This window comes from Bradysia coprophila, unplaced genomic scaffold (genome assembly GCF_014529535.1).
Source record: "Bradysia coprophila strain Holo2 unplaced genomic scaffold, BU_Bcop_v1 contig_687, whole genome shotgun sequence".
NCBI lineage: Eukaryota > Metazoa > Arthropoda > Insecta > Diptera > Sciaridae > Bradysia > Bradysia coprophila.
This window is the reverse complement of record NW_023503927.1, coordinates 443,481-466,478: the sequence shown is the minus strand read 5'-3', so window position 1 is coordinate 466,478 and position 22,998 is coordinate 443,481. Positions and strand designations below refer to the sequence as shown.

The following is a 22,998-nucleotide window of genomic DNA, read 5'->3' as shown; positions in this document are numbered from 1 at the left end:
TATTAAGAACTAATGCCTGAGGCTGATTTTATAACAGAAACTGGAGACAGCAAAAGGCTTAAAAAAATGCACAAATATAACTGACTGCTTGAAACATTCTTATCCGATATCATTTCTTGTAGGCGTTTTATTTCGATGGAGAAATAAAAAAGTTAATTTCTTATTTGTAATGAATTTCATTTGCTTTTGGGGGATGGGAGGCTGAGATGACGCCAATCTGATAAACCTTTTAATCCTTACATATAAGACAAGAAACTATTTTCGAATCTATTACCTCTATTGGTTAGACTATTTTCAACAGTTCAAAACAATAGTTATTTTTTAACCTAGGGGAAATTTGAAGTAGGCTTCGCCAAGACTAGTCACGAAAAAAAAACGGTCCGACGAAAAATTTCAAAAGGAATAAATAACTTAACTAAGAATACCAAATGGGTGATTCATCAGATGGCCTTCCGAATCCTTTAGGTCCCACCCTGAATTTTTCAGTCGACGGAGCTCAATCGTTAGAACTACAAGAATATATGAAGCTAAATAGAAATGAGAATCCGACGTCATCTGCAGTAGAGAACGATGAGAACGATGAATTGTACCCCGTGCAATAGGTCATTTGATACGGGTAAAGGATTAAAAATACATGAAAGTTTTCATGCAAAGCTTAAAGGAAAAATTGAAAGTAAGAAATCAAACAGGAAACGTAATATCAACTCACAGAAAGGATCAGGAATTGAGCGAAACAAATCTTGCGAAGGCTTAACAGAATTAGATGAATTTCTGTTGTTGAATCAAAATGAAATTGAAATTCAGACAAACAATGATCCTCCATCCGTCTTAATTCCAAAGAATTTTTCTAAAGACAGAATTCATTGTGAATGTGGATTTCTTGCAAAAAACGAACGCGGGCTGAAGATCCACCAAAACAAGCACAAAAAGAATGACTTAAGTAAAAGTGAGATTGATCGTAAAGCAACCAATAACAATCGAAAAACGGATTCAGTCGATTCCATGAATATAGACGAGTTTGGTGTATTGCTTAGTAAATGCAAAGAAGCTATTCCAGTTGTTCGTATTATTCAAAAGTCAGTTCGTTCAGCAGTTAGTCTTGAACTATCAAAGCTAGTCGATCAAGTGGTTACGAAAAATGACGCAAATTCATGGTGTCGTCTATTGGCTTTTCCTTATATTGTTCTGCGATCAAGACCTAAGAAGTCAAAAGGAGGAATGAATGGTATTAGAGAAAATTTAAAAGAACTGGAGAAAATCACAAATGTGAACGATTACTTAGCATTCCTTCTACAAGATACAAAGCCTAGAGAAAAAAAACTTTGTTCACAGAACGAACAAGTTATCAAGACAGTCAACCAAAAGCTTGGCGAAGGCGATTTCAGTGGCGCCATGAGAGTTTTATGTTCCAAAGAAATGATAGCAGAGATAAACGATGAAACGCTGTCAAAATTACAATCAAAACATCCATTGGATACATTGCCAGTCATAGACAAACATACACCCGAAGAAATTTTGCCAATAACTTCAAGTGAAACAATCTCGAAGAGCATTTCCAGTTTCCCGATAAGCTCATCAGGTGGTATTGATGGTTTGAGACCTCGCCACATTAAAGATTTAACGTCATTCACTTGTGGCGATGCAGCTGAGAAACTGAGAAAATCAATAGCCAAACTGTCTGACTTGGTGAAGAACGGAAAAATAGATCAGAATGTTGTTCGAATAGTCTACAGTGGACGATTAGTCGCTTTCATAAAAGACAATGGCGATATAAGACCGATTGCGGTTGGAACTTTTTGGCGTAGACTGGCCGGAAAAGTAGAATGCGGTGACATTATTGATCAGCTTTCTGAAAAAATAAAACCATTCCAACTTGGTTTCGGTGCTAAAGGAGGTGCAGAAGCAATAATACACGCTGTCCGATCATTTATTTCCAATTCATACGATGAACCAATGATACTCCTGAAATACGATTTCTCAAACGCCTTCAATGAACTTAAACGACAATACCTACTGGACGAAACGAAGAACATTTGTCCGAGCCTATATCCGATGATGAGACAAGCTTACGGCAGCTTCACTAACTTATACTTCAACTATCAAGTAATTTTATCCAGAAGAGGGGTCCATCAAGGAGATCCATTAGGTCCAGCGGGTTTTTGTATCGGAATATCAAAGCTAGTCCACTCATTGTCATCCCGTTTAAATGCATGGTATCTCGATGATGGAACAACTGGAGACAACTTTAAAAATACCATGGAAGATGTAAAACGTATCAAAGACTTCCGAGAGGTTTCAGGACTGACAATTAATCCATCGAAGTGCGAAGTACATTTCATAAACGCAACCAAAGAACAGAAAGATGCCATGTACGCTGCTATATCGGAAGAATTACCCGGCATTCGTCTGATGGAAGAAGTTGATCTTCTCGGATCGCCAATACATAATTCATTAATTCCAAATTTCATTAAACAGAAAAAAGACATTGTACAATCGATGTGCGAAAGACTGAAACTCCTAGATGTCCACCCCGCATTGTGCCTGTTCCGATATTGCATGTCATCGCCGAAATTCATCTATCTGTTACGAACTTGTCCAACTTTCATGTTTCAAAATCTTCTGGAAGAAGTTGATGAACTTTTTCGACAAACATTGGAAAATATTTGCAACATTAAAATGACCCCGAAAGTTTGGAGACAAACAACGTTACCTTATTCGTTGGCTGGAATTGGCATAAGAAAACTTGAAGATTTGGCGATTCCCGCATATCTTTCTTCAATTTTTCAATCAAAAAATTTATCAAATGTTTTATTAGGTCAACTGAATTTGGACATTGTTGACACCGAAATCAAAAAATTGATCGATGATCTGCCGTCCAGCCTGGTACCAAACACAGAAGCAAAACGTGAAAACCAAACAAATTGGGATTACCCGAATATGAAATTTATTTTCGAAACATTGTTGAGCAATGCTAACCAAACAGATAGAGCGCGCTTACTTGCATCATCCAAAAACGAATCGTCAAAGTGGTTGCAAGTGATACCGTCGTCTGAGTTGGGCCTACTTTTGAACAACAATATAGCTCGAATTGCGATTGCCATACGTTTGGGAGGGAAAGTATGCGAAAAACACACTTGCCGATGTGGAAAAACTGTCGAAGAAAACGGCCACCACGGTTTATCATGCATTAGGAGCGCTGGCAGAATTCCGAGACATGTAGGATTCAATAAAATAACCTTGAATGCCTTATCTAAAATCGATTTCCCGAGCATGCTAGAACCGCCTGGAATAAGCAGATCGGACGGAAAGCGCGTTGACGGTGTAACCATCACTCCATGGGAACGAGGAAAATCTTTGATTTGGGATGCTACAGTTAGCGACACCGTTGCTCCATCATACCTGGCCCAATCAGCGAAAATCGCTGGCTCGGTCGCAGATCAATCAGAACGTCATAAACATAATCACTACATGGCATTGAAACGTGACTACATATTCACTCCTATCGCTTTCGAAACGTTCGGGCCAATGGGAGAGGACACTAAGAAATTCATAAATAAAATCGGAAAACTGTTGCAACAAAAAACTGGAGAAAAGCGCTCGACAAATTTCTTGATACAACAATATTCAATAGAAATTCAGAGAGGAAACTGTGCATCAATTTTGAAAACGTTTGAAAATGACGATGCTAATGCCGTTTCAAACATATTTGATTTGTTATAAATCTAAAAACTAATTAGAATAATTTCTTTATAAAAACTTAAAGAACAATAAATTTCATTTACAAATTTCGTTTGCACCTAGGGGAGAAAATAGGAAATTGAAACAAGTGCGAATCGGTCGAGTTAGAATTTCGTTTCCTAGAGGTCAACACAATGTTTGTCATGTCATGTCATGGAGTGATCAATCTATTTCTCCTCGAAACGATAACATTCATTCGCCATTACCATTTTGGAAAACACAACAAATTGATTTCTCAACAGGCAGTGTCGGATGAATAAGTGAATTATACCAGTTATGCGGGAAGGTTCATGAATTTGAGAGAGAATGAAGAAATTGATAGAGTCGTCAACAAATAGTATTTTTGTGCACCAGACAACTGAAATACAATATATTTTGCCATGATTTTTCGTTGAGAAATGTCGATGTTTCCCGAACGATATATCGTGCGGGAGAAAACTTCATTTCTTTACGATTTATTTTGCGTGAAAGGAATTACATGAGTTTTTCCATTACTATTCGATTGATCAACTTTGACATGGTGAATGTGAAGTATGTATATTTTTACGTGAATTAATGTGTTTATTTCAGTTGTCGATGCACAAGACGTTGTTCGTACCTCGACAGGAAATGGACATTTCCCGGTCTTGGTACAAAAAATACTATTCCCGCTGTCCCGTTGTCTTTACCGAAAGATATGGAAACACTGACATTCTTCAACGAAAAATCATGTCAAAATATGTCGTATTTCAGTTGTCCTATGTATAAACTCAATTTTCTCTTGGCAAATTGATGGGAGAAAATCGGGTTGACCACGCCGTACGCATGAAATAGTTACTTGTTCAACTATGGCAGAAAAGTTGGAAATTACATTTTCTCTAGTCCTCGCTACGGCCACAAACAAAGGCTTCCAAAGTTTCAAAAAAGGGGAGAAATTGACTATTTTCTCGCCCGCACCTGCGTTGTGAAATAGTATTTTTCGTACCAAGCCAGGAAATGACGATTTTCTCGCTTCGCTCGTAAGGAAAATTAGGACGTGTGCTGAAAAAATCCATTTCCTGTCGAGGTACGAACAACGTTTTGTGCATCGGACAACTGAAATAGACAAAACACATCAATTTACTTGAAAACATACACACTTCACATTCACCATATTAAATTTAATCAATCGTATAGTCATAGAAAAATTCACGTAATTCTTTTCCCGCACTATAAATCGTAAAGAAATGAAGTTTTTTCCCGCACGATATATAGTTCGGGAAAAACTGACATTTCTTAATGAAAAATCATGGCAAAGTAGGTCGTATTTCAGTTGTCGGATGCACAAAATCCTTATTTGCTTTCGCACACATTTGGCTATAAAAGACCATCGGTAATTTTGTCGTCAGTGTGATAACACAGATGACATAATAGCTGTAGACTGCCAAAACTGGATCCGATTTAATATTTGTTTAAAAATCCTGTTTTTGTCGTCTGAACACCCAATATATTATCCTCGCCTATAATCATGTCGAGTATCGTACTTTACATGCAGCAGATGCGTAATGGCATCATTACGGTTGAGTGACAATGCTATGATACCTTGGTAGATAAATAGCTAATACCGTTCGTTTCAAGCATACATAATGAGACTACAACTCGTATCATACATAGATCGAATCGTTGGACTTTTTTTGTGCACATATTCGACGATGTTGGAAAATTTTGAATTCATAATTGTGGGCAAAAAAAGACAAAAAATTATTTGTAAACATCCATACCATACAACTAGTTGGGTCCGATTAATAACCACTTTTTATTGGTCTATAATTATAGAGATGGAATCTGCTAAAAATCTCAATTAATCAATTTGTATCAGATTTTTGACATAATATTAGACGATACGAATTGAAAGCCACTGACAATGCAAATATATTAACTCTCGGACGATGATACATCAACTTTCTGGATGGATAATAGTTATTTCTGGCATCAAGTGCAAAGTACTTTATTAGGTTCTAGATGTGTAACTATGACACGAGGCCGCACACGCGTCGTGAACCCAATAAAGTACTTTACACCGAGATTCATACAACGTTTTGTGCCACATAGGCATCTAAAGTTTGCAAATTTTGCATGTTATGATGCTGAGTGGCATAAATCATGATTTTTAGTCTTTGACCGTCAGTCTCTCGGGTTATATTTATCAGCCAATTTATACAATTTCGCTAAGTGTCGTCGAATGTTGTTCGAACATACAATGTTCTGCTTGAGTTGATGCTATCCATAAATTATTGTCTTTAAGTGTCGGTTCCGGTTATTAAATTTTTATCTTTTATTTGTTTAGAAGGTATACGACAAGCAGATGAGGTAGCACAGAAGTCTATGCGTGACTATTCTGTTCCGATATTTACTTGTTCGTAATGTAAAAGTTAGTGACTTGACCGATTTTAAATCTCTCGCATAAATCCCAAACCTATTTCACCAAAATAACACACACAAAAATGTATGGGACTGCGATATACCTTTTGCACACCTTCAATAGTTGCATATATGTGTCCAGTGTTGATCGTGTCTTCGTTCATGATTTCGAATTTTAGTTGTCGCTATTAGTGGCCAACGCAAAGACTCTTAAATATGGTGTTCGAAACAGTGAAATTTGAGGTGATATTTTCGATTAAGAAAAAGATTTGCCAAATTTTCATTACGTTACGTTTTCAACCGTAGAACATACTCACTGAAAGTGTGGAGTCGCGAAATGTTCATCAATTTCGATACATCCTAGACGAGCTGAAATTTAATCCCAACAAAAAACTGAAATGTTTCGATGGATTATCAACATTCGAAGCCGTTTTGTTGATACCAAAGTCGCGAAAATTTATCACAACATGCATCTGCAATGGATCCGATTTTTACAAGGTGATTTGAGTGTCAAAGAAATTGAATTCAGTCATTCGTGAAAGATGTTGTTAGTGAGTGAAACGGCTTGTATATTGCCATAGCACTGCTACAGAGCTGTGATATTGCGCACAATAGATTTCAAGTTAGATGTTTATTTATTTATTTATCGTATGTGATTATTTACAAAGTTTTCACAGTTAAAAAAAAATAAAATAATTCGGTTCGACTAAATAGCAATGTCCAAGCATTCCATCCATCTGATTGCTGCAGGTGTAACTTCGTGAATGTCTTTAAACCCGCCATTGAATGCTCTCAGGCTACAGTCCTCGACTATGTGTTGGATGGACTGTACTGGATGGCCGCAATCACAAGCCGGGTCGTCATTAGCACCCCAGTGGTGCAAAAATTGACCAGATCTGCCGTGTCCAGTCCGGAGACGGTTTAATTTGACCCACAGTTTTCGAGGGAGTTCGAAACCCGGAGGTTTGTTTGATGCTCGGTCAATTAAGTTATTACGGTCCGGATTGTTTTGTTCCCATTCGTAGTTCCAACTATCGGTAACATTGTAGTTCGCAATGTGCAAATTATCTGCGGATTTCCATGCTGGCTTTCTCGAGGATAATCTCAGATCGTGACCGATATCGTTATTGATAGGAAGCTCAGGGTTGCTAGAGTACTTCCGATGCTCTCTCATTAGTGCCGCTTGTCTACGTAGATGGGGCGGGGCTATATTGCACAGTGTAGGTAACCAGTTTGTTGGAGTTGACTGTATCGTTCCAGAAATCATCCGCATCGTCCTGTTCAGTTCCGTATCTACCAGTTTAGTGTGGGCGCTGTTCAGCCATACAGGTGAGCAGTATTCCGCTGCTGAGTAGACTAATGCCAGTGCTGACGTTCGGAGAGTTGTTGTGTCAGCACCCCATGTAGTTCCACTGAGTCTCATCAAAATGTTATTGCGAGTCTTGACCTTCGCCGCCAATCGTTTCAGACTCTCTTTGTACGTAAGTGATCTGTCGAGTGGAATACCAAGATATTTCGGATGAGCGTTATTTTCGATGAGCCTGCCGCAAAACTGGATCTGTAGCTTATAATTTGCTAATTGATTTACCAGGTGATAAGCAGTGCATTCGGTTTTGTCTGGATTCGGAGTAAGCCCCCACGTCTTGAAATACTTTTCGAGGATTATGAGGTCATTCGTGAGTACATTCTCGCATTCGTTGAAGGTTTTTCCTTGGAATGCAATCGCATTGTCGTCCGCGTAGCCGAATTTACGTGAGACTGTCGTTGGAATATCACTTGTGTACACGTTGAAAAAAATCGGAGCGAGAGCAGATCCTTGTGGCAAGGCATTGTTCAACATTATCGTACGACTCTTCTCATTGTTAATATACACCGTCAGTTGTCGGTTACACAGCATGTCGTTTATCAGTCGTAAGAGCGATGTACAAGGAATGATTTGGGCGAGTTTGAACATAAGCCCCACTCTCCAAACCGAATCATATGCTGCTGTAAGATCTATGTACACCACGGCTGTTTTCAGTCCTTTTTCGAATCCCGTTTCGATATGGGTTGTTAGTGCCAACACCTGATCACAACAACTCCTGTTCGGCCTGAATCCAGCCTGTCCAACCGGGATGACTTCGTCTATTATTGGCAATATTCTATTATAAATGAGTCTTTCCAGGAATTTGTAGTTAGATGTTAAATTACCGTGACGTGTCTAGAGTGTAATTAAGGGATTTTTCATTCAGGAAATTTCTGAAAATTTAGGAGGTGCGGGAAATCAGGAAAAGTAAGAAATTTGTTGTTTTTCTTGCTTTATTCCCAATAGCTACTGTTATGCAAACCCGTTTTTTTACTAGCTCTGCTACTAGCATGAACATGAGAAATATGTGGAGGCTGGAAACGCAGAACACATGCAATCGTGTATGCACCTTTGAAGGGAGTCTATTTTGACGTTGATAGAATGAGTGTTCGAGCTAGTAGCAGTGCTATGCTTAAATTCAAATATTAAATATTTTGTTTCGTCTCGTAAATACCTTTGATTTGATGCATCGGACATGATTATTGAACGATCACATCCAGAGATATGCTGGAAAAACAAGTGAAAAATAGGAAACACAAAACAAAAACACTGTTCGGGGAACTTGACACCAAACTTCTGTCGCTGTTTTGGATCACTTCCCGTTTAGTCGCGACAACATTTATACGCTAGAAAGTTAGGTGGGCACGCAAAACATAGGTAAAAATCGAAAACTCAAAATTTTTGTTTGTTTTGTGTCTCAAAAGACTTGATGTATCTGTCTGGTTCCCGTCTGGAAACCAGGCGGTAAACAGGCAAATACGCCAAGCCTTTTGAGACCCAACTTTGTCCGGATGTCAACACAACGTTTTTCTCGAAATTTCAGCTTAGGCTTATGAGTTTTCCAGTTTTCCCGCACCTCCCTTCCCAAAATTCTTGGCATTTTACTAAAGGACATCTTTCACGAATTATTCTTTTCTATACTCTGATCAATGCTCTAGGATTTCTCTTTCTATCGCTTTAAAGAAAAACGACGACGGAATATACCCACTCCGATACGCCATCCACTCATGCAGCGCTGAAAACCTTATCGCTATATTAAAGCCGAACGAAGAGTCCTTCACACCACTATGCGACGATCATTTTGTGGCGACGCAATATTCAGCGATCATAAATGAAAAATCGGATGGAGGAAACAACTACCTCCATCTGTTGGCTAACAACATAACCGCTGACAATTACGCAGAACTTTCGAAAATGATTATGGCCATGCTGGTGAACGGATGCAACGTGAATCTACCGAATGAACAACTAGAAACGCCGTTTTATTTGCTGTTGAAGAATCCGGTCGTGGAAAATGGTTTGCTGAACTTCATCATCGACAACGTACGAATCGACTATTTTACGCACAACAGCAAAGACATCCATGTGTTGATGGAGGAACGAGGATTGGCAGCCCGAATGGGTAAGAAAATGGATTTTACCGTTGACACGAACTACATGGTCCAGCATCTTGACGACTGGAATGAGACACAATTGGTCGATAATCTCGAACGTTGGAAACGGGACACGAAGGACCTTGATGATGAGATCATGGAATTGCTAGAAGCAGCAATCGTTAAGAATTTACCCGAAACGGTTGCCATTTTGATGGATCTTGTTCCGGACATTAATCGGATTTCAAAAAATGGCAAATTTAAAATAATGCCGGGATTTTTGGCCTGTACATTCGGACACCATCAAGTCCTGAAGGTCCTACTTAGCAACACGAATTTGTCATTTCAGTCGACGAGTCTCCAAAGGAATCTGTTGCATCAAATATTTTCATCCGAAGCCATTGATCCTGTCGATCGTCAGAAAACCTTCGACTTAATTATCACTGACCGACGATGCACATTGGACGTAATTAATCAGCTCGATTCTGAAAATCGGGTGCCTCTGCTTTTCGCCTGCCTGTATGAATGCGATGACATTGTAAAGGAGTTGCTGAGACGTGGAGCATACATCGGTTATGAGTCCGTGTTTAATTACATCAAAAAGGACACCCTAGAAGAGCTCTTGGACGAATGCGTGAAATGCTCCGGCGACATTAATGGGAGGGACTGTGATATTTACATTGACTACAAATTCTTGATGCCTCCGCAGAGAAATGAGCCAGAAATCACGCCGGCTCATTTGATTTGTGCAAATTCCAATCTGAAAGAATTTATCTTACATCCCGTCATTGCTTCATTTGTGCTGCTCAAGTGGCGGAAGATCGACTTCATCGTTTACTTCAACCTTCTGGTCTATTTTAGTTTCTTGGTTTTCTTGGGCTACATCATCGTGAACTTCTACGATGTGTCCAGCAATTTCAAGCACGACGAAGAATATTGCCAAATCACAACCGATTACCACGACGAACTGTTTCCGGTCAAGCTAAATGAGTACGTTTTTGAGAGTAGATTGACTGATATGAACATCTCGGCGAATGCAATCACTCACTTGCTCTTCGAAAATCGCCACTTAATCCGGAGGTTATACAACAACAATGTTGGTGATCAGATCGGTGAGAAATTTAGTGAATGGAACGATGTCCAGATAGACGAAGAATGGAAAACGCGATTTCGACAACATTTCGCCGAACACGCGCTGTCCTATTGGTTTGGGATTTTTGGACTCACGTTGATGGCAGCCTACGAGGTTGTTCAGTGTGCTATGTCGTACAAGAAATACTTTTTAAAGCCGAATAATTGGCTGGATATTATGCTGATCGTTTTCTCCTTTTTTGTTCTCGTCAAAAACGTGGATGTAGGAAGGGACAACTTCAAGCAAATCTCTGCAATAATGATCTTGTTAATGGGCGCTCAGAGCATTCAGCTCTTTTCAAAAGTGTCAGCATTTTCATTGTCCCTGCACATGGCAATACTGAACAAAGTGTGTCGAACATTTCTGAGAACCATTGCTCCGTACATGATCATAATATCGGCGTTCGGAATGAGTTTCTTTGCTCTGAACCATGACGATTTTGATGAACCTTTGAGGAACGGTACTGACTCTGAAGAAGATCCAGATGAGGAGCAAGGATTTCAGGATCCGTTTCTGTCGACCATCTCGACTGTTAAAATGATGTTGTCGGACTTTGGTGATTTAACCATTGAAGAGGAAGACCATTTTCAAGGAATTCTATTTCTTGCCTTTATGATTTCCATTTCGATTGTTATGTTTCAACTGTTGAATGCATTGGCGATCACAGACATTCAGGAAATGATTCAAATTGCTGAATTTGTCCAAACAAGAAGGCGCATTTCTACTTTACGTAGCTACGAAACTCTGTACTCATTCTTCTCGGTGACATACGCAAATGTGTTCCCTAGACTTACCACGATCCTTCTGACACCAAATAAATATGGATCCACCAAATACGGAGCTATTAAAATCAAGTATACCCTTCCCACAACGAAAAATGCCACTGTTTTGATGCAGAAAACTGGATCGATCTCTAATTTCGAGTATCTGTATGTCGACTGGATGCTATGGAAAAATAGTCCGGAACCGTTAGCATTTGATAATGAATTTATGGCGAAGGTTATGCAGTTTGTAAAGAATCAGCAAGAAAAACATCTGCATAACGTGGAGAGAAATTTGAATAGTCTGGAGCTGTATGCGATCAAAGTGGCACAGGAAGATATGTACAAAGATTTGTCGATGAGAATTTCAAGTTTAGAACATTTTCTGAAAACGAAATTAGGTGATTCCATCGCTGCCATTTCTTCGGAATCGTAGTCAGCAATCGATTTCAACGCTGACTGTAAGTTGCAAATTGTAATTCAGAACTTGATTCAGAAAGTATTTTCCAGGCAATTTTAGCACTGCGTTGATTGAACCCATATTGTGGTTGATTAAGTGGCACAATAAAATTATTGAAGATGAAGACTTTACTAAGTAGGATTTTGTATTGCTTCTACATTTTATTGGTGTGTGTACATGCATATTACCGTTACTCTAGTTTTGTGACAAAAATTAAATAAATTTATTTAATTAAACGCTATTTTTTTGATCAAACAATCGCTGCCCTGCTCCTATGACAGACTGGAAGAGTAAGTATCTCTCGAGGCATAAAATATCGTGGCATCTATAGATACTCTTACATTGATGACATCTCTAATATTCACTTGAGTCTAGTACTTCTTTTCATCAAAGTTTTGTCAGCTGATTAAAAGGCATAATTGTTCCTCCTAAGACTCACTCCAGCATGATTCTTCCCAACGATCACAATCAAAACAACTAGGAAATGCGGAAAAGCGCAATAATTTAAATTAGAACACAAAATTTTGACTAAAAAATGTAGATTTTCTGTCACTTATTTGCTGAAATCTACTTCTACAATGTATGCACTGGTAATCAGCGTATAATAAAGGCTGAAATCGTTTAAATTCTGCATGTTTGGTGTTTTCTTAGAGACCTGTTACGGTCGATAGAAATGACTAGTGTTAACTAACAGCAGAGACTAATCATTTATGACTAGGAAAAACCCTATGAAATATGTCTGACACTGGAGTCGAACCCGCGACATATAGTGCGTGAGTCCATCGCTCTACCGATTGAGCTACCTGGACGTAGCTAAGTTAAGTAATTTTGACATCCGAACACCGAGCGTATGTGATAAAGCATTTTATTGCATTGCGGTGTATATATCGACATTAAATGCTGTTTTTCGGAGAATTATACGGAAAATTATTTCTCTCAATTATTCCATTGATATGAAGTCATTATTAATTACCTAGAGTTCATAAGCCTACATTAATATGTCGATAAGTTGGTCGTTTCCGCAATACAATAAAAGAAAATATGATACCGGAGAATATTTCACGCGTAATACTCTCTTGTCTCTTGTATATTACACAAATACTCGGTGCACTCGTATTTTGTGTCATATACACGAGTGTATAACGCTGAAAATATTCTCCGGTATCATAATCTTTTAATAAGGTTACCAGTAATTACTGCACGCGTAGTACTCTCTTGTATATTACACATTCACTTGTTGCACTCGTGTTTTGTGTAATATACACGAGTGTATAACGCTGGCAATATTTACCGGTACCTTAATGTACTATAACTTATACAATTCATGCCATCGTACCAGCAAACTTGTTTCTGGCAAGTATCGCTAATAATAGTTTTTGCTAAAAAAAGAAACGAAACAACAACAACGAAATATTTAAATTAAAAAAAGAACTTTGACCTTACAACAACCAAAGTCAGAAAAAAAATGTTTTCACATCGACAAGATCCGATGATGGGCTGTTTCTAACAATTTGAATTCATTTCTCTGACTGATTTTCGAACACAACTATTAAAACTGTAAAGTTTCAGGCATATATTGACCTTTCCATCTGATTTAGACCAAAATGATCTAGTGTTAGAACATCGGCCAAAGGACAAACACATTTATGGTTGAGTTGAGTTAAGATATGGTTCCACTGTCTCTTGCAAACACTTGTCTAATCCAAAATACGTTTGAAAAAAGCCCTAAAACTAAAAATGCAAAAGAGACAGACTCATAAATATAATTGGAATTAATAAATGAAAAATTTGCTTCAAAAAGCAAGTCTATTCGGCTCTTACTATCATTCATCCAAAGTTCGCCAATGATGAGGTAAAAATAAAAAAATTTCAATTGGTGATTATAATGCTTGAAACGATCGACTTATTTTTTTCTCTTCTTGCTGTTAGGTTAACGACGACGATTTCCTTTCATTTGCTACTGACATTTGTGGAGACATTCGACATGCAGTGCGACTATGTTAACAGTGGCTGGTATATTGTCGGCAATATCAAGAATTGTTATGCTAGAAATTTAACTGTAGATGGGCCTGACCAATTTGTGGACAGTGTTAACGGTGATACAACCACGATACTGGAAGATGTTCTTGGTTTTTGGGTTCAAAATCAAGTATGCCACTACATTCCACAGAAGATGGTCGCATTTATGCCAAACTTGAAGGCGTTTGGATTGTCAAACTCTGGACTCAAAACGATATCGAAATTCGATCTTGCACCATTTCCCGATTTGATACGGATTGCCTTTTACGGAAATCAGCTGGAATACATTGACGGCGATTTATTCACACTAAATACCAAAATTCAATCCATAAACTTGGAGGACAATAATTTGCTGATCATCAATGGGCCCGTACTAAAACCGCTATTGTTTTTGAATTATGTTGCGTTTAAATTGCCATGTTTCAATAAGAAGTGTGAACATAGTGGCTGTATACCGGAAATCAAAATGCGATTCAGCGAAAAGTGCGAATTCGATTCAATTTATCCGGGCTTCACGAAATACTTTAAAAGTTTGAAGCGAACGGTGGAGATATGTAATCGCATATGATGACTGAGCTGGTGCAAAAAGCCTTCGACGTAACAAATTAATTTCGCGAAAATATAGACATCGACAAGAAATGTACACACCTAAACCTGCCGCTGAGACTCGCGGATTTACACTGAATAGTTATTGTTGCTCGCTTGATTGGTTTAATAAAACTTAATTTATACAAATTCTCATTGTGTTCTCGGTCACGGTGGGGTTGAACAAAACTTAAACAAGGTCTGGTTGATGGGCAACCGTCACGTACACGGAGGCAAAACGGATGACTGTGAAGCCATCTTAAGTTTTTTGAAGCATTTCCTACAATTAGTACGTGTATCTGGAGTCGGTTAAAGCTGATTTCAGTAGCTGTTAGAAGAAATCAATATTCAAAAACGTCGAATTTTTGCTGGCTGTAGCATAGTGACCAGGCTGACGAGGAAAGCCGCTTTAACACGAATTAGCCTAGAATTAGTCTCTCTATCCGTTGCGATAACAATTTGTACTCAAATTGACTCGTGGGTACCGGGCGGCAATAGATTCCGGTTCTCAAGGTGGATCCTAAAACTGAACACAGAATATAAAACGAGCCGTCAGAACAGTCGGAGCGTTTGCTGCGACTGAGCCCCGTACAAACCCGTACATCTATTGCGTACGTGACCCTAGCTCGTCCGTCGCCCTACTCTTACCGTAAGCCTACTGCGCCCGTAAACGTCGGTAAAGTAAAATTCTTATCAAATGTGTACGTCTTCAAAATTGTGCATAGCGCAATTACGAAGCCCCGTACGACATTCCTTTCAAATGTAACACAAATTTTGAATTGACCTAAAATTAAGTAAGTATCATTTTCACCGATTTATATTGATTTTACAAAAATCCAAAATGGCGGCCGACGGCCATTTTGTTAGGAGGTGGAAAGTAGTACGGCTGCTTTACATTAGTTAGTACCTTTCAAACAAAAAAAAGTTGAAATTTGGTCAAAGTTTACTCGAGATATTAACAAAAAACACCACCTTCACTGTACAGCCGAGTAGCCACATATAAAAGCTCACTCCAAGAGACCTAGCTCACGCTCCGGTGAATCGAATTTCATAAACTTTTTTTCCCTGATTGGTACGGTCAATACCTATCTAATAAAGCAAAATCCATCTAAATACGTTCAAATTTGGCCAACCTACAAGCAAAAACGGCTTGCCGCCCTGTACCTAGTTCACACCAAGGGGTCTAACTCACGAGTCGGTCATCCAATTTTCATAAACTTTTTTTTGTCGATCGGTATTGTAAATACCTTTCATTTGACGTATCACTTACAAGTGTAGTGCTTAAATGTCTGGAGATATCGTCGACCCAAAATCGCCCATCTTCGAACTTAGCCTCACTATTTTGACTATCTTTCAGGGAAAAAAAAAATTGAAATCGGATTTGATTTACTCAAGATATCGACGTGACAGACGGACGGACAGACGGACAGACGGACGGACAAAATTTTTATTGCGGATTCGTTATCTATGAACATAGGCAAACACTTTGCCCTTACCGTCTGCTTCGAATTCCATCAATTACACACGGCATCGTAATCCTATAAGCCCCTTCGTACTTCGTACGGGGCTAAAAAGACAACAGAGGTGGTGTCGCGACCCTATTTAAGTTTTGTTCAACACCACCGTGCGGTTATTGCTATAGTTTGTATATATTGGCGAAGTCTAGATGTAGATCTAGAAATATGTTGCAGTTATTCGATCCGGTTATTCAAAAAGCTTGATGCCAAATTGAAAAACGATGCGATGTCAACATTTTATGTCGTAGATTTAGTGATAGTTTTGATAACCAAGTGAGAAGATGGTTTTTGAAACCGAAAGATTTGAGGTGATTTTTTTCTGTCGAATGTGAAAATAAAATCAAAATTTCAAAACGAAAAAATTCTTTAAATTTCAACTTTAGTCCATTCTGATTGAGTGTATTGAGTCGAGAAATGAGCACCAATTTCAGTACATCCTAGACGAGCTGATATTGAATCCGAATAAACGGCTGAAATGTTTTGACGGGCTTTCAACGTTCGAAAAAGTTCTGACAATACCGAATTCGAGGAAACTCATCGAGCTATGCGTTTGCAATGGATGCGATTTTTACAAGGTGATATATTCAAGTGCCTATAACGTAGTACATCCAGGAACTATTTTTGGAAAATATTTTCTTCAATTTTCGGACGTTTTACTAGATTTTCCCAAGAAATTTTTTTGGGAAAACTAAGGAAAATGTAAGAAAATTGAAAAAACTGCTTTACCGAAAAATAGTTCCTCAATCCCTAGGACACTTATTTGAAATTAAATCTTTTTTCATTGCTGAGGATTTGAACCTCCTCTTTTGTGGTTCCATGAAATTCTACTGAAATTCGATTTCTTTTTCCAATCATCCCAAAAGAAAAATCCTGATGGAATATATCCACTTCGCCATGCCATTGGTTCACACAGCGCTGACAACCTAATCGCAATATTGAAGCAATCCGATGAATCTTCGAAACCATTGTGCGACGATCATTTTGTGGCGACCCAATATTCAGCGATCATAAATGAAAAATCGGATGGAGGAAACAACTACCTCCACCTGTTGGGTAACAACATAACAGCTGACAATTACGAAGAACTTTCGAAAATGATTATGGCCATGCTAGTGAACGGATGCAACGTGAATCTACCGAATGAACAACTAGAAACGCCGTTTTATTTGCTGTTGAAGAATCCGGTCGTGGAAAAGAGTTTGTTAAAGTTCATCATCGACAAAGTACGAATTGACTATTATACGCACAACAGCAAAGAAATCCAAATATTGATGGAGGAACGAGGATTGGCAGCCCGAATGGGTAAGAAAACGGATTATACTGTTGACACGAACTACATGGTCCAGCATCTTGACGACTGGAATGAGACACAATTGGTCGATAATCTTGAACGTTGTAAATGGGACACGAAGGACCGCGACGATGGTATCATGGAACTATTAGAAGCAGCAATCGTTAAGAATTTACCCGAAACGGTTGCCATTTTAATGGATCTTGGTCCGGACGTTAATGGAATTTCAAAAAATAGCAAATTCAAAATGACACCGGCATTTTTGGCCTGTACGGTCGGGCACTATCAAGTCCTGAAGGTCCTACTTAGCAACAAGAATCTGTCATTTCAGTCGATGAGTCTTCAAAGGAATCTGTTGCATCAAATATTTTCTTCCGAAACCATTGATCCAGTCGATCGCCAGAAAACCTTCGACTTAATTATCGCAGATCGACGATGCACATTAAATGTGATTAATCAGTCCGATTCTGAAAATCGGGTGCCTCTGCTTTTCGCCTGCCAGCATGAATGCGATGACATTGTGAAGGAGCTACTGAGTCGTGGAGCATATATCGGCTATAAGCCGGTGTTGAATTACATCAAAAAGGAAACCCTGGAAGAATTCCTGGATGAATGTGTGAAGTGCTCCGGTGTAATCAATGACAGAGACTGTGAAATTTACATAGACTACAAATTCTTGATGCCTCCGCAGAGAAATATGCCAGAGATCACGCCGGCTCATTTGATTTGTGCAAAGTCAAAATTAAAGGAACTCATCTTACATCCAGTTATTGCTTCATTTGTTCTACTCAAGTGGCGGAGAATCGATTTCATTGTTTACTTCAACCTTCTGGTCTATGTCGGTTTCATGATATTCTTGTGCTGCATCAACGTGAGCTTTTACAATGTGTTCAGTGAATTCCTCCTCTATGAACATTGCCAAATGAAATATGAAGATCACGGCAGACTGTTTACAGTGAAGCGAAATGAGTATAACTTTACACCTAGTGTGACTGACAAAGATGCGAACGAGGTCAGTTACTTTCTTTTCCAAAATCGCCACATAATTCAGAAAACATACAAAGACTATTCTCCTTTTTTGTTCTCATCGGAAATGTGAGAACACAATATTTAAGTCTTGCTTTCAAACACGCTTGAGTAATCATGATTCTATTAATGGGGGCTCAGACCATTCATCTCTTTTCAAAAGTGTCCGCTTTTTCATTGTCCTTGCACATGGCAATACTGAACAAAGTGTGTCGAACATTCCTGAAAACCCTTGTTCCGTACCTGATTATTATTTCGGCTTTCGGAATGAGCTTTTTTGCTTTGAATCATGTTCAGGCATACGGCGAACATGACAGACGAGAGGGATTTTCAGATACTTCATTATAAAAGATTTCCACTATTATGTTGCAGATATTGCAGTGTCAAATTCTGTCCAAGATGTGACATATTTGCAAGGTATTGGCCTTTTTCACAAAGTATAATCAGCGTAACCTTCGTAAAAAGAATCTTGAATCTGACAAGAGCACGTGTGCCAACGTGTAAAAAACAAATGTTCAAAACCCCCTGCTGAACCGTGGCGATCCTCTTGTCAAACGGACAGTACATAAACAAATTCCATCATTTATTGCTGAATACCACCAACTATTTCTGTTAACATTTCAAAAGCCTTTAACACCGAAAATGGATTTAAAAGTTCGTTCGTCAAAATTTCTATTGAAATACATAAATGTAACATTATCATTGCATATTAATTCGGTAAAAATAGAAATAACTTTAAATGAAGGAATAAAATTAGATTTGATAATCATCTTTATGCGTATGTTCTTGAGATCTTCCTTTCATTTCATTAAAACAATAAATTTATTGTTGCATAGTCCATTCTAAATACAGACGACTTTATTCATTTAGTCAATATTCGGCATGCAGGTAAAGTTAAGTAATACATCCCACAACTAATTTGAAGATATAATTCAGCACACAGCAAATATATACCTGGGAACCTCACAATATTCCTACGAGCTGAATAATATTGTTGCCGGAACTATATTTTGAAAATATTCATATTACATGTTTATTGTAATACAACACACGGGAACATTATTCAGTCTGCAGCAAATATATGCAGCACACAACAAATGTCGAATTTGCCGAATTTTCCGTGTAGGATGATGTTAGCGGATTTCAGTGTCGTTAATATTACAAGCGCTGATCCTTTTGAAGGAATTCTTTTTGTAGCATTCATGATGTTGATTTCAATTGTGTTGTTGAATCTCTTAAACGCTCTGGCAATCAGTGATACCAACCGAATAATGAAAGTTGCTGAATTTGTCGAAACAAAGAAACGAATTTCTACTCTACGTAGCTATGATAACCTGTACTCGTTCCTCAAGGTTACATACGTCAATGTGTTCCCCAAACTCACCACAATTATGATAACACCGAATAAGAACAGCTTCGTAAAAGTTAAACGAAGGGTGCATCTGTTAGACAACAACGTTACCATTCCAATGCAAAATACCGGAAAAATCTCTAACTTTGAGTATCTGTATGACGATTGGATGTTTTTGAAAAATGAATTGCATCCTGTAACATTCGGCGAGAAACTCATTAACAAAATTCTTAATTTTGTGAAAGATCGAAAACAGAATGACATGGATACAATCAACCAAGAGCTGTATGACCTCCGAGCCGCTCAGGATGACATTTGCAAAGCTCAAGAAGACATTTGCAAAGCACAGGAAGAAATTTGCAAAGCTCAAGCCGACATTTACAAAGAATTATTGAAAATTACAAGTCAATACGAACCTTCAAAGGACATTGGGGAAGTTACCCATCTTTAATCATTTGGTGAAATCATAACTCAATCTACGTTGTAAGTTCATTTTTTTCATATTGATGGGATAAGTAAATACGGGAAAATCACGAGTGAATAGATGAGTGCTGTAACGTCAAGCTTGCGGTCATCATACCAGTACCCAAGCATATGTGGTGTCATTCGAAAGCTTAGACCAGTACCAATTAGGGGAAAGATGTTTTTGTTGCTTTTCGGATGCACAGGAACCGTCAAAAGTTCGTCTAAATAATCAAAATTTTACCCATACTTTCGACTGCTCGTAACTCGTCAGGGTTGCGTTCTACCCCCATGATCGACTATTTGCACCGAAAGTACATTCAATTACCTTTCCAATGACACCCCACACGCCCATGTAGCTGTCATGTAGCCGGAGAAATTTCCAGATGAAAATTGCATGTTTTCGGTTTTTGATCACCTCTCGCTAGCCATACAAAAATCGAAAAATTTGCAGAAAAATATTTTTGGCCTCTAGGGACCAATGCCTATCTAGGCACACATCAAAAAGTCCACTATAAAATGCGTCCGATATCGGCAGGTCGTTTTTCAAAAGAATCCCTCTTAGCCTTTCGGACCAGATAAACTCCATGCCAGAGACAATTCCTGTAAAATGAACAGGCCTAATACCTCTACTGGATTGAATTCAATTTTGATACAACATTTGTAGATGACTGAATAAATGGCTGTATCCATACCGATTTACCAATAGCCTACCAATCTTCTTCTATCAATAAAATCTTCTTTTTTTAATTCTATACAGTAAGACAAAGAAACAGTGTCAGACAGTTTAAATGTTAAAAGTGCACATATGCATATTGAATATAATGACAAAACAAGAATTCATAAATTTTGCCATCCTTCAAATCGCTTAATATCTCCTCATGAACGTGCCGCTAAAATTTTATTACAAATAATTTGAATAAAAAACCAGAACGGACGTTTTGAGTAAAATAAGCAAATGATTGTTAACGAAAGAAGAATCCAAATAAAATCCGTGGTAACGGGAATTAAATTGTAGCGCTAGTTTCTTTATTTCCAATTTTATCGACATCGACATCATGGCGCTACGTTAGTGAAGGGCCGTGACGCAAGTTCCAATAAGAAATTAAAACAAGGACTGAGTAACATATATATGTGAACATTTTGACTTTCCTCCCTTTGCTCCTACTACATCCTACAACTATTTTATTCGTTATCTGGGCGTCCATACGAGTTCAACGAGCTGTCACAATAAGTTAAAATTTTGCCGAGATATTTCATTTCAAAATTGGTATTAAGGAACGGATTTTCATACGTTTTGAAATTGCTGAATTTTACCAACATCTGTGACTTTCACACCTTTTGACTTTGACACTTTGTGACTTTGTTACATTCAAACCAGTAGCATCGACTTCCATAGGGCAGTAGTGGCGAGTAGCACATCCATGCTTTGTTTGTCATACTCAAAATTAGAAAAATTCGAAGGCAAATTTTTAAAAAGATGCAAATTCTAAGAATTGCTACATCTGAATTTAGGGGAAGACGGCGCTATTGGATGAAACTTTTGAGCTACTCGGTCGATTTAGCTCAAATTTTCAGGTTATGTCAAAAACGTTATTCTAAGAAACTTGTTTGAAGGAATTTTTATAAAAGTCTATAATTTGGGAACTTTAGGCATTTTAAGTGTGAGCTATGTGACCCATCATATCTCGGAAAATATAGCAGATCAACGCACTGCTCCTAGCATGAACACTACTTTGACAAATGCCTACTGCGACTTCGTCAGCCTCCAAATATTTCTTATGTTCATGCTAACATTCATAAGGCCGAATCATCTGCCAGTATGTGACGCACCTTCCTTATAATGAAATAGTTAATTATTGTTAAAACTAATTTTTTGAATGAGTTGTTTACACTATCTTTATCATCTGCCATTTGTGGCACATTTATTTTTGCGTGTTAAGGGACTTGCGTCACACTTCTGCTGTAAGTGGTTTCTGGGCGATAAATTTATTGTGCAACAATCTAAACTCGACAGAGCTATTTATAATGATTTTTATCAAAAATGTAAGGAAGCCAATCATCGAGTTCTCTTGAGAATTTGTCGGAGAGTTCGAAAATGCACCAAGGAGAGAGAAACAGGTTCGCTAACAATTTAAATTTTAAAATTCTTTTTTTTTCTAATCAAGTTCATTCCGATTTGTCGATTTATCAGTGTCAAATAGCAGAATAGTTTAGGATGAGGTGAGGTGTGAAGTAATTTTCATTTGTCTGGCTTAGATTTTCATTCAATTTTTTCCTCGTTAGGTTACTGAAGATAATTTCGTTTCATTTGCTACTCACGTTCGGGTGTTCGTTCGATATGCAGTGCGACTATATTGAAAGTAGCTGGAGGATTGTTGGTAGAGTAAACAATTGTTATGTCCGAAATATAACCGTTGAAAGTCATGACGATTTCGTGGAGAGCGTCAATGGCAACACCAACAAAATATTAAAGGATATTCTTGGCTTCTGGGTCGAAAATGAAACATGCCACTACATTCCTCAGGGTATTTCCACGTTTATGCCAAACTTGAAGGCGCTAGGATTGTCCAACTCAGGACTAAGAACGATATCAAAATTTGACCTTGAACCATTTCCGGAATTAATAGAGCTTTCTTTCTACGGTAACAATTTGGAATACCTCGATGGCGATTTATTCGAACAAAATACCAAAATTCAATCCATTGACTTGGAGGACAACAATTTACTGATCATCAGTGGACCCATACTGAAGCCATTGGAATTTTTGACGTGCATTAATCTTAGGTTGAAGTGTTTAACAAATAAATGTGAGTATAGTAGTTGCATGCGGGAAACT

At 38.1% G+C, this 22,998-nt stretch overlaps 3 protein-coding genes across 3 annotated transcripts; all 3 read left to right on the top strand.

The window, feature by feature from the left end:
* Positions 1 to 5,937: 5,937 nt before the first annotated feature.
* LOC119083532 (transient receptor potential cation channel protein painless-like) lies at positions 5,938 to 12,110 on the top strand. Its single transcript, XM_037193252.1, has 3 exons — positions 5,938 to 6,360; positions 6,424 to 6,615; positions 9,146 to 12,110. Exons 1-3 carry the CDS (start codon positions 6,334 to 6,336, stop codon positions 11,882 to 11,884), a joined length of 2,958 nt encoding a protein of 985 aa, XP_037049147.1. The 5' UTR covers positions 5,938 to 6,333; the 3' UTR covers positions 11,885 to 12,110.
* A 1,567-nt stretch (positions 12,111 to 13,677) lies between these two features.
* LOC119083506 lies at positions 13,678 to 14,521 on the top strand. Its single transcript, XM_037193225.1, has 2 exons — positions 13,678 to 13,760; positions 13,838 to 14,521. The coding sequence occupies exons 1-2, from the start codon at positions 13,753 to 13,755 to the stop codon at positions 14,493 to 14,495; spliced, it is 666 nt and encodes a 221-aa protein (XP_037049120.1). The 5' UTR covers positions 13,678 to 13,752; the 3' UTR covers positions 14,496 to 14,521.
* A 1,679-nt stretch (positions 14,522 to 16,200) lies between these two features.
* LOC119083530 (transient receptor potential cation channel protein painless-like) lies at positions 16,201 to 18,721 on the top strand. Its single transcript, XM_037193250.1, has 3 exons — positions 16,201 to 16,337; positions 16,413 to 16,604; positions 16,893 to 18,721. Exons 1-3 carry the CDS (start codon positions 16,311 to 16,313, stop codon positions 18,417 to 18,419), a joined length of 1,746 nt encoding a protein of 581 aa, XP_037049145.1. The 5' UTR covers positions 16,201 to 16,310; the 3' UTR covers positions 18,420 to 18,721.
* Positions 18,722 to 22,998: the final 4,277 nt, after the last annotated feature.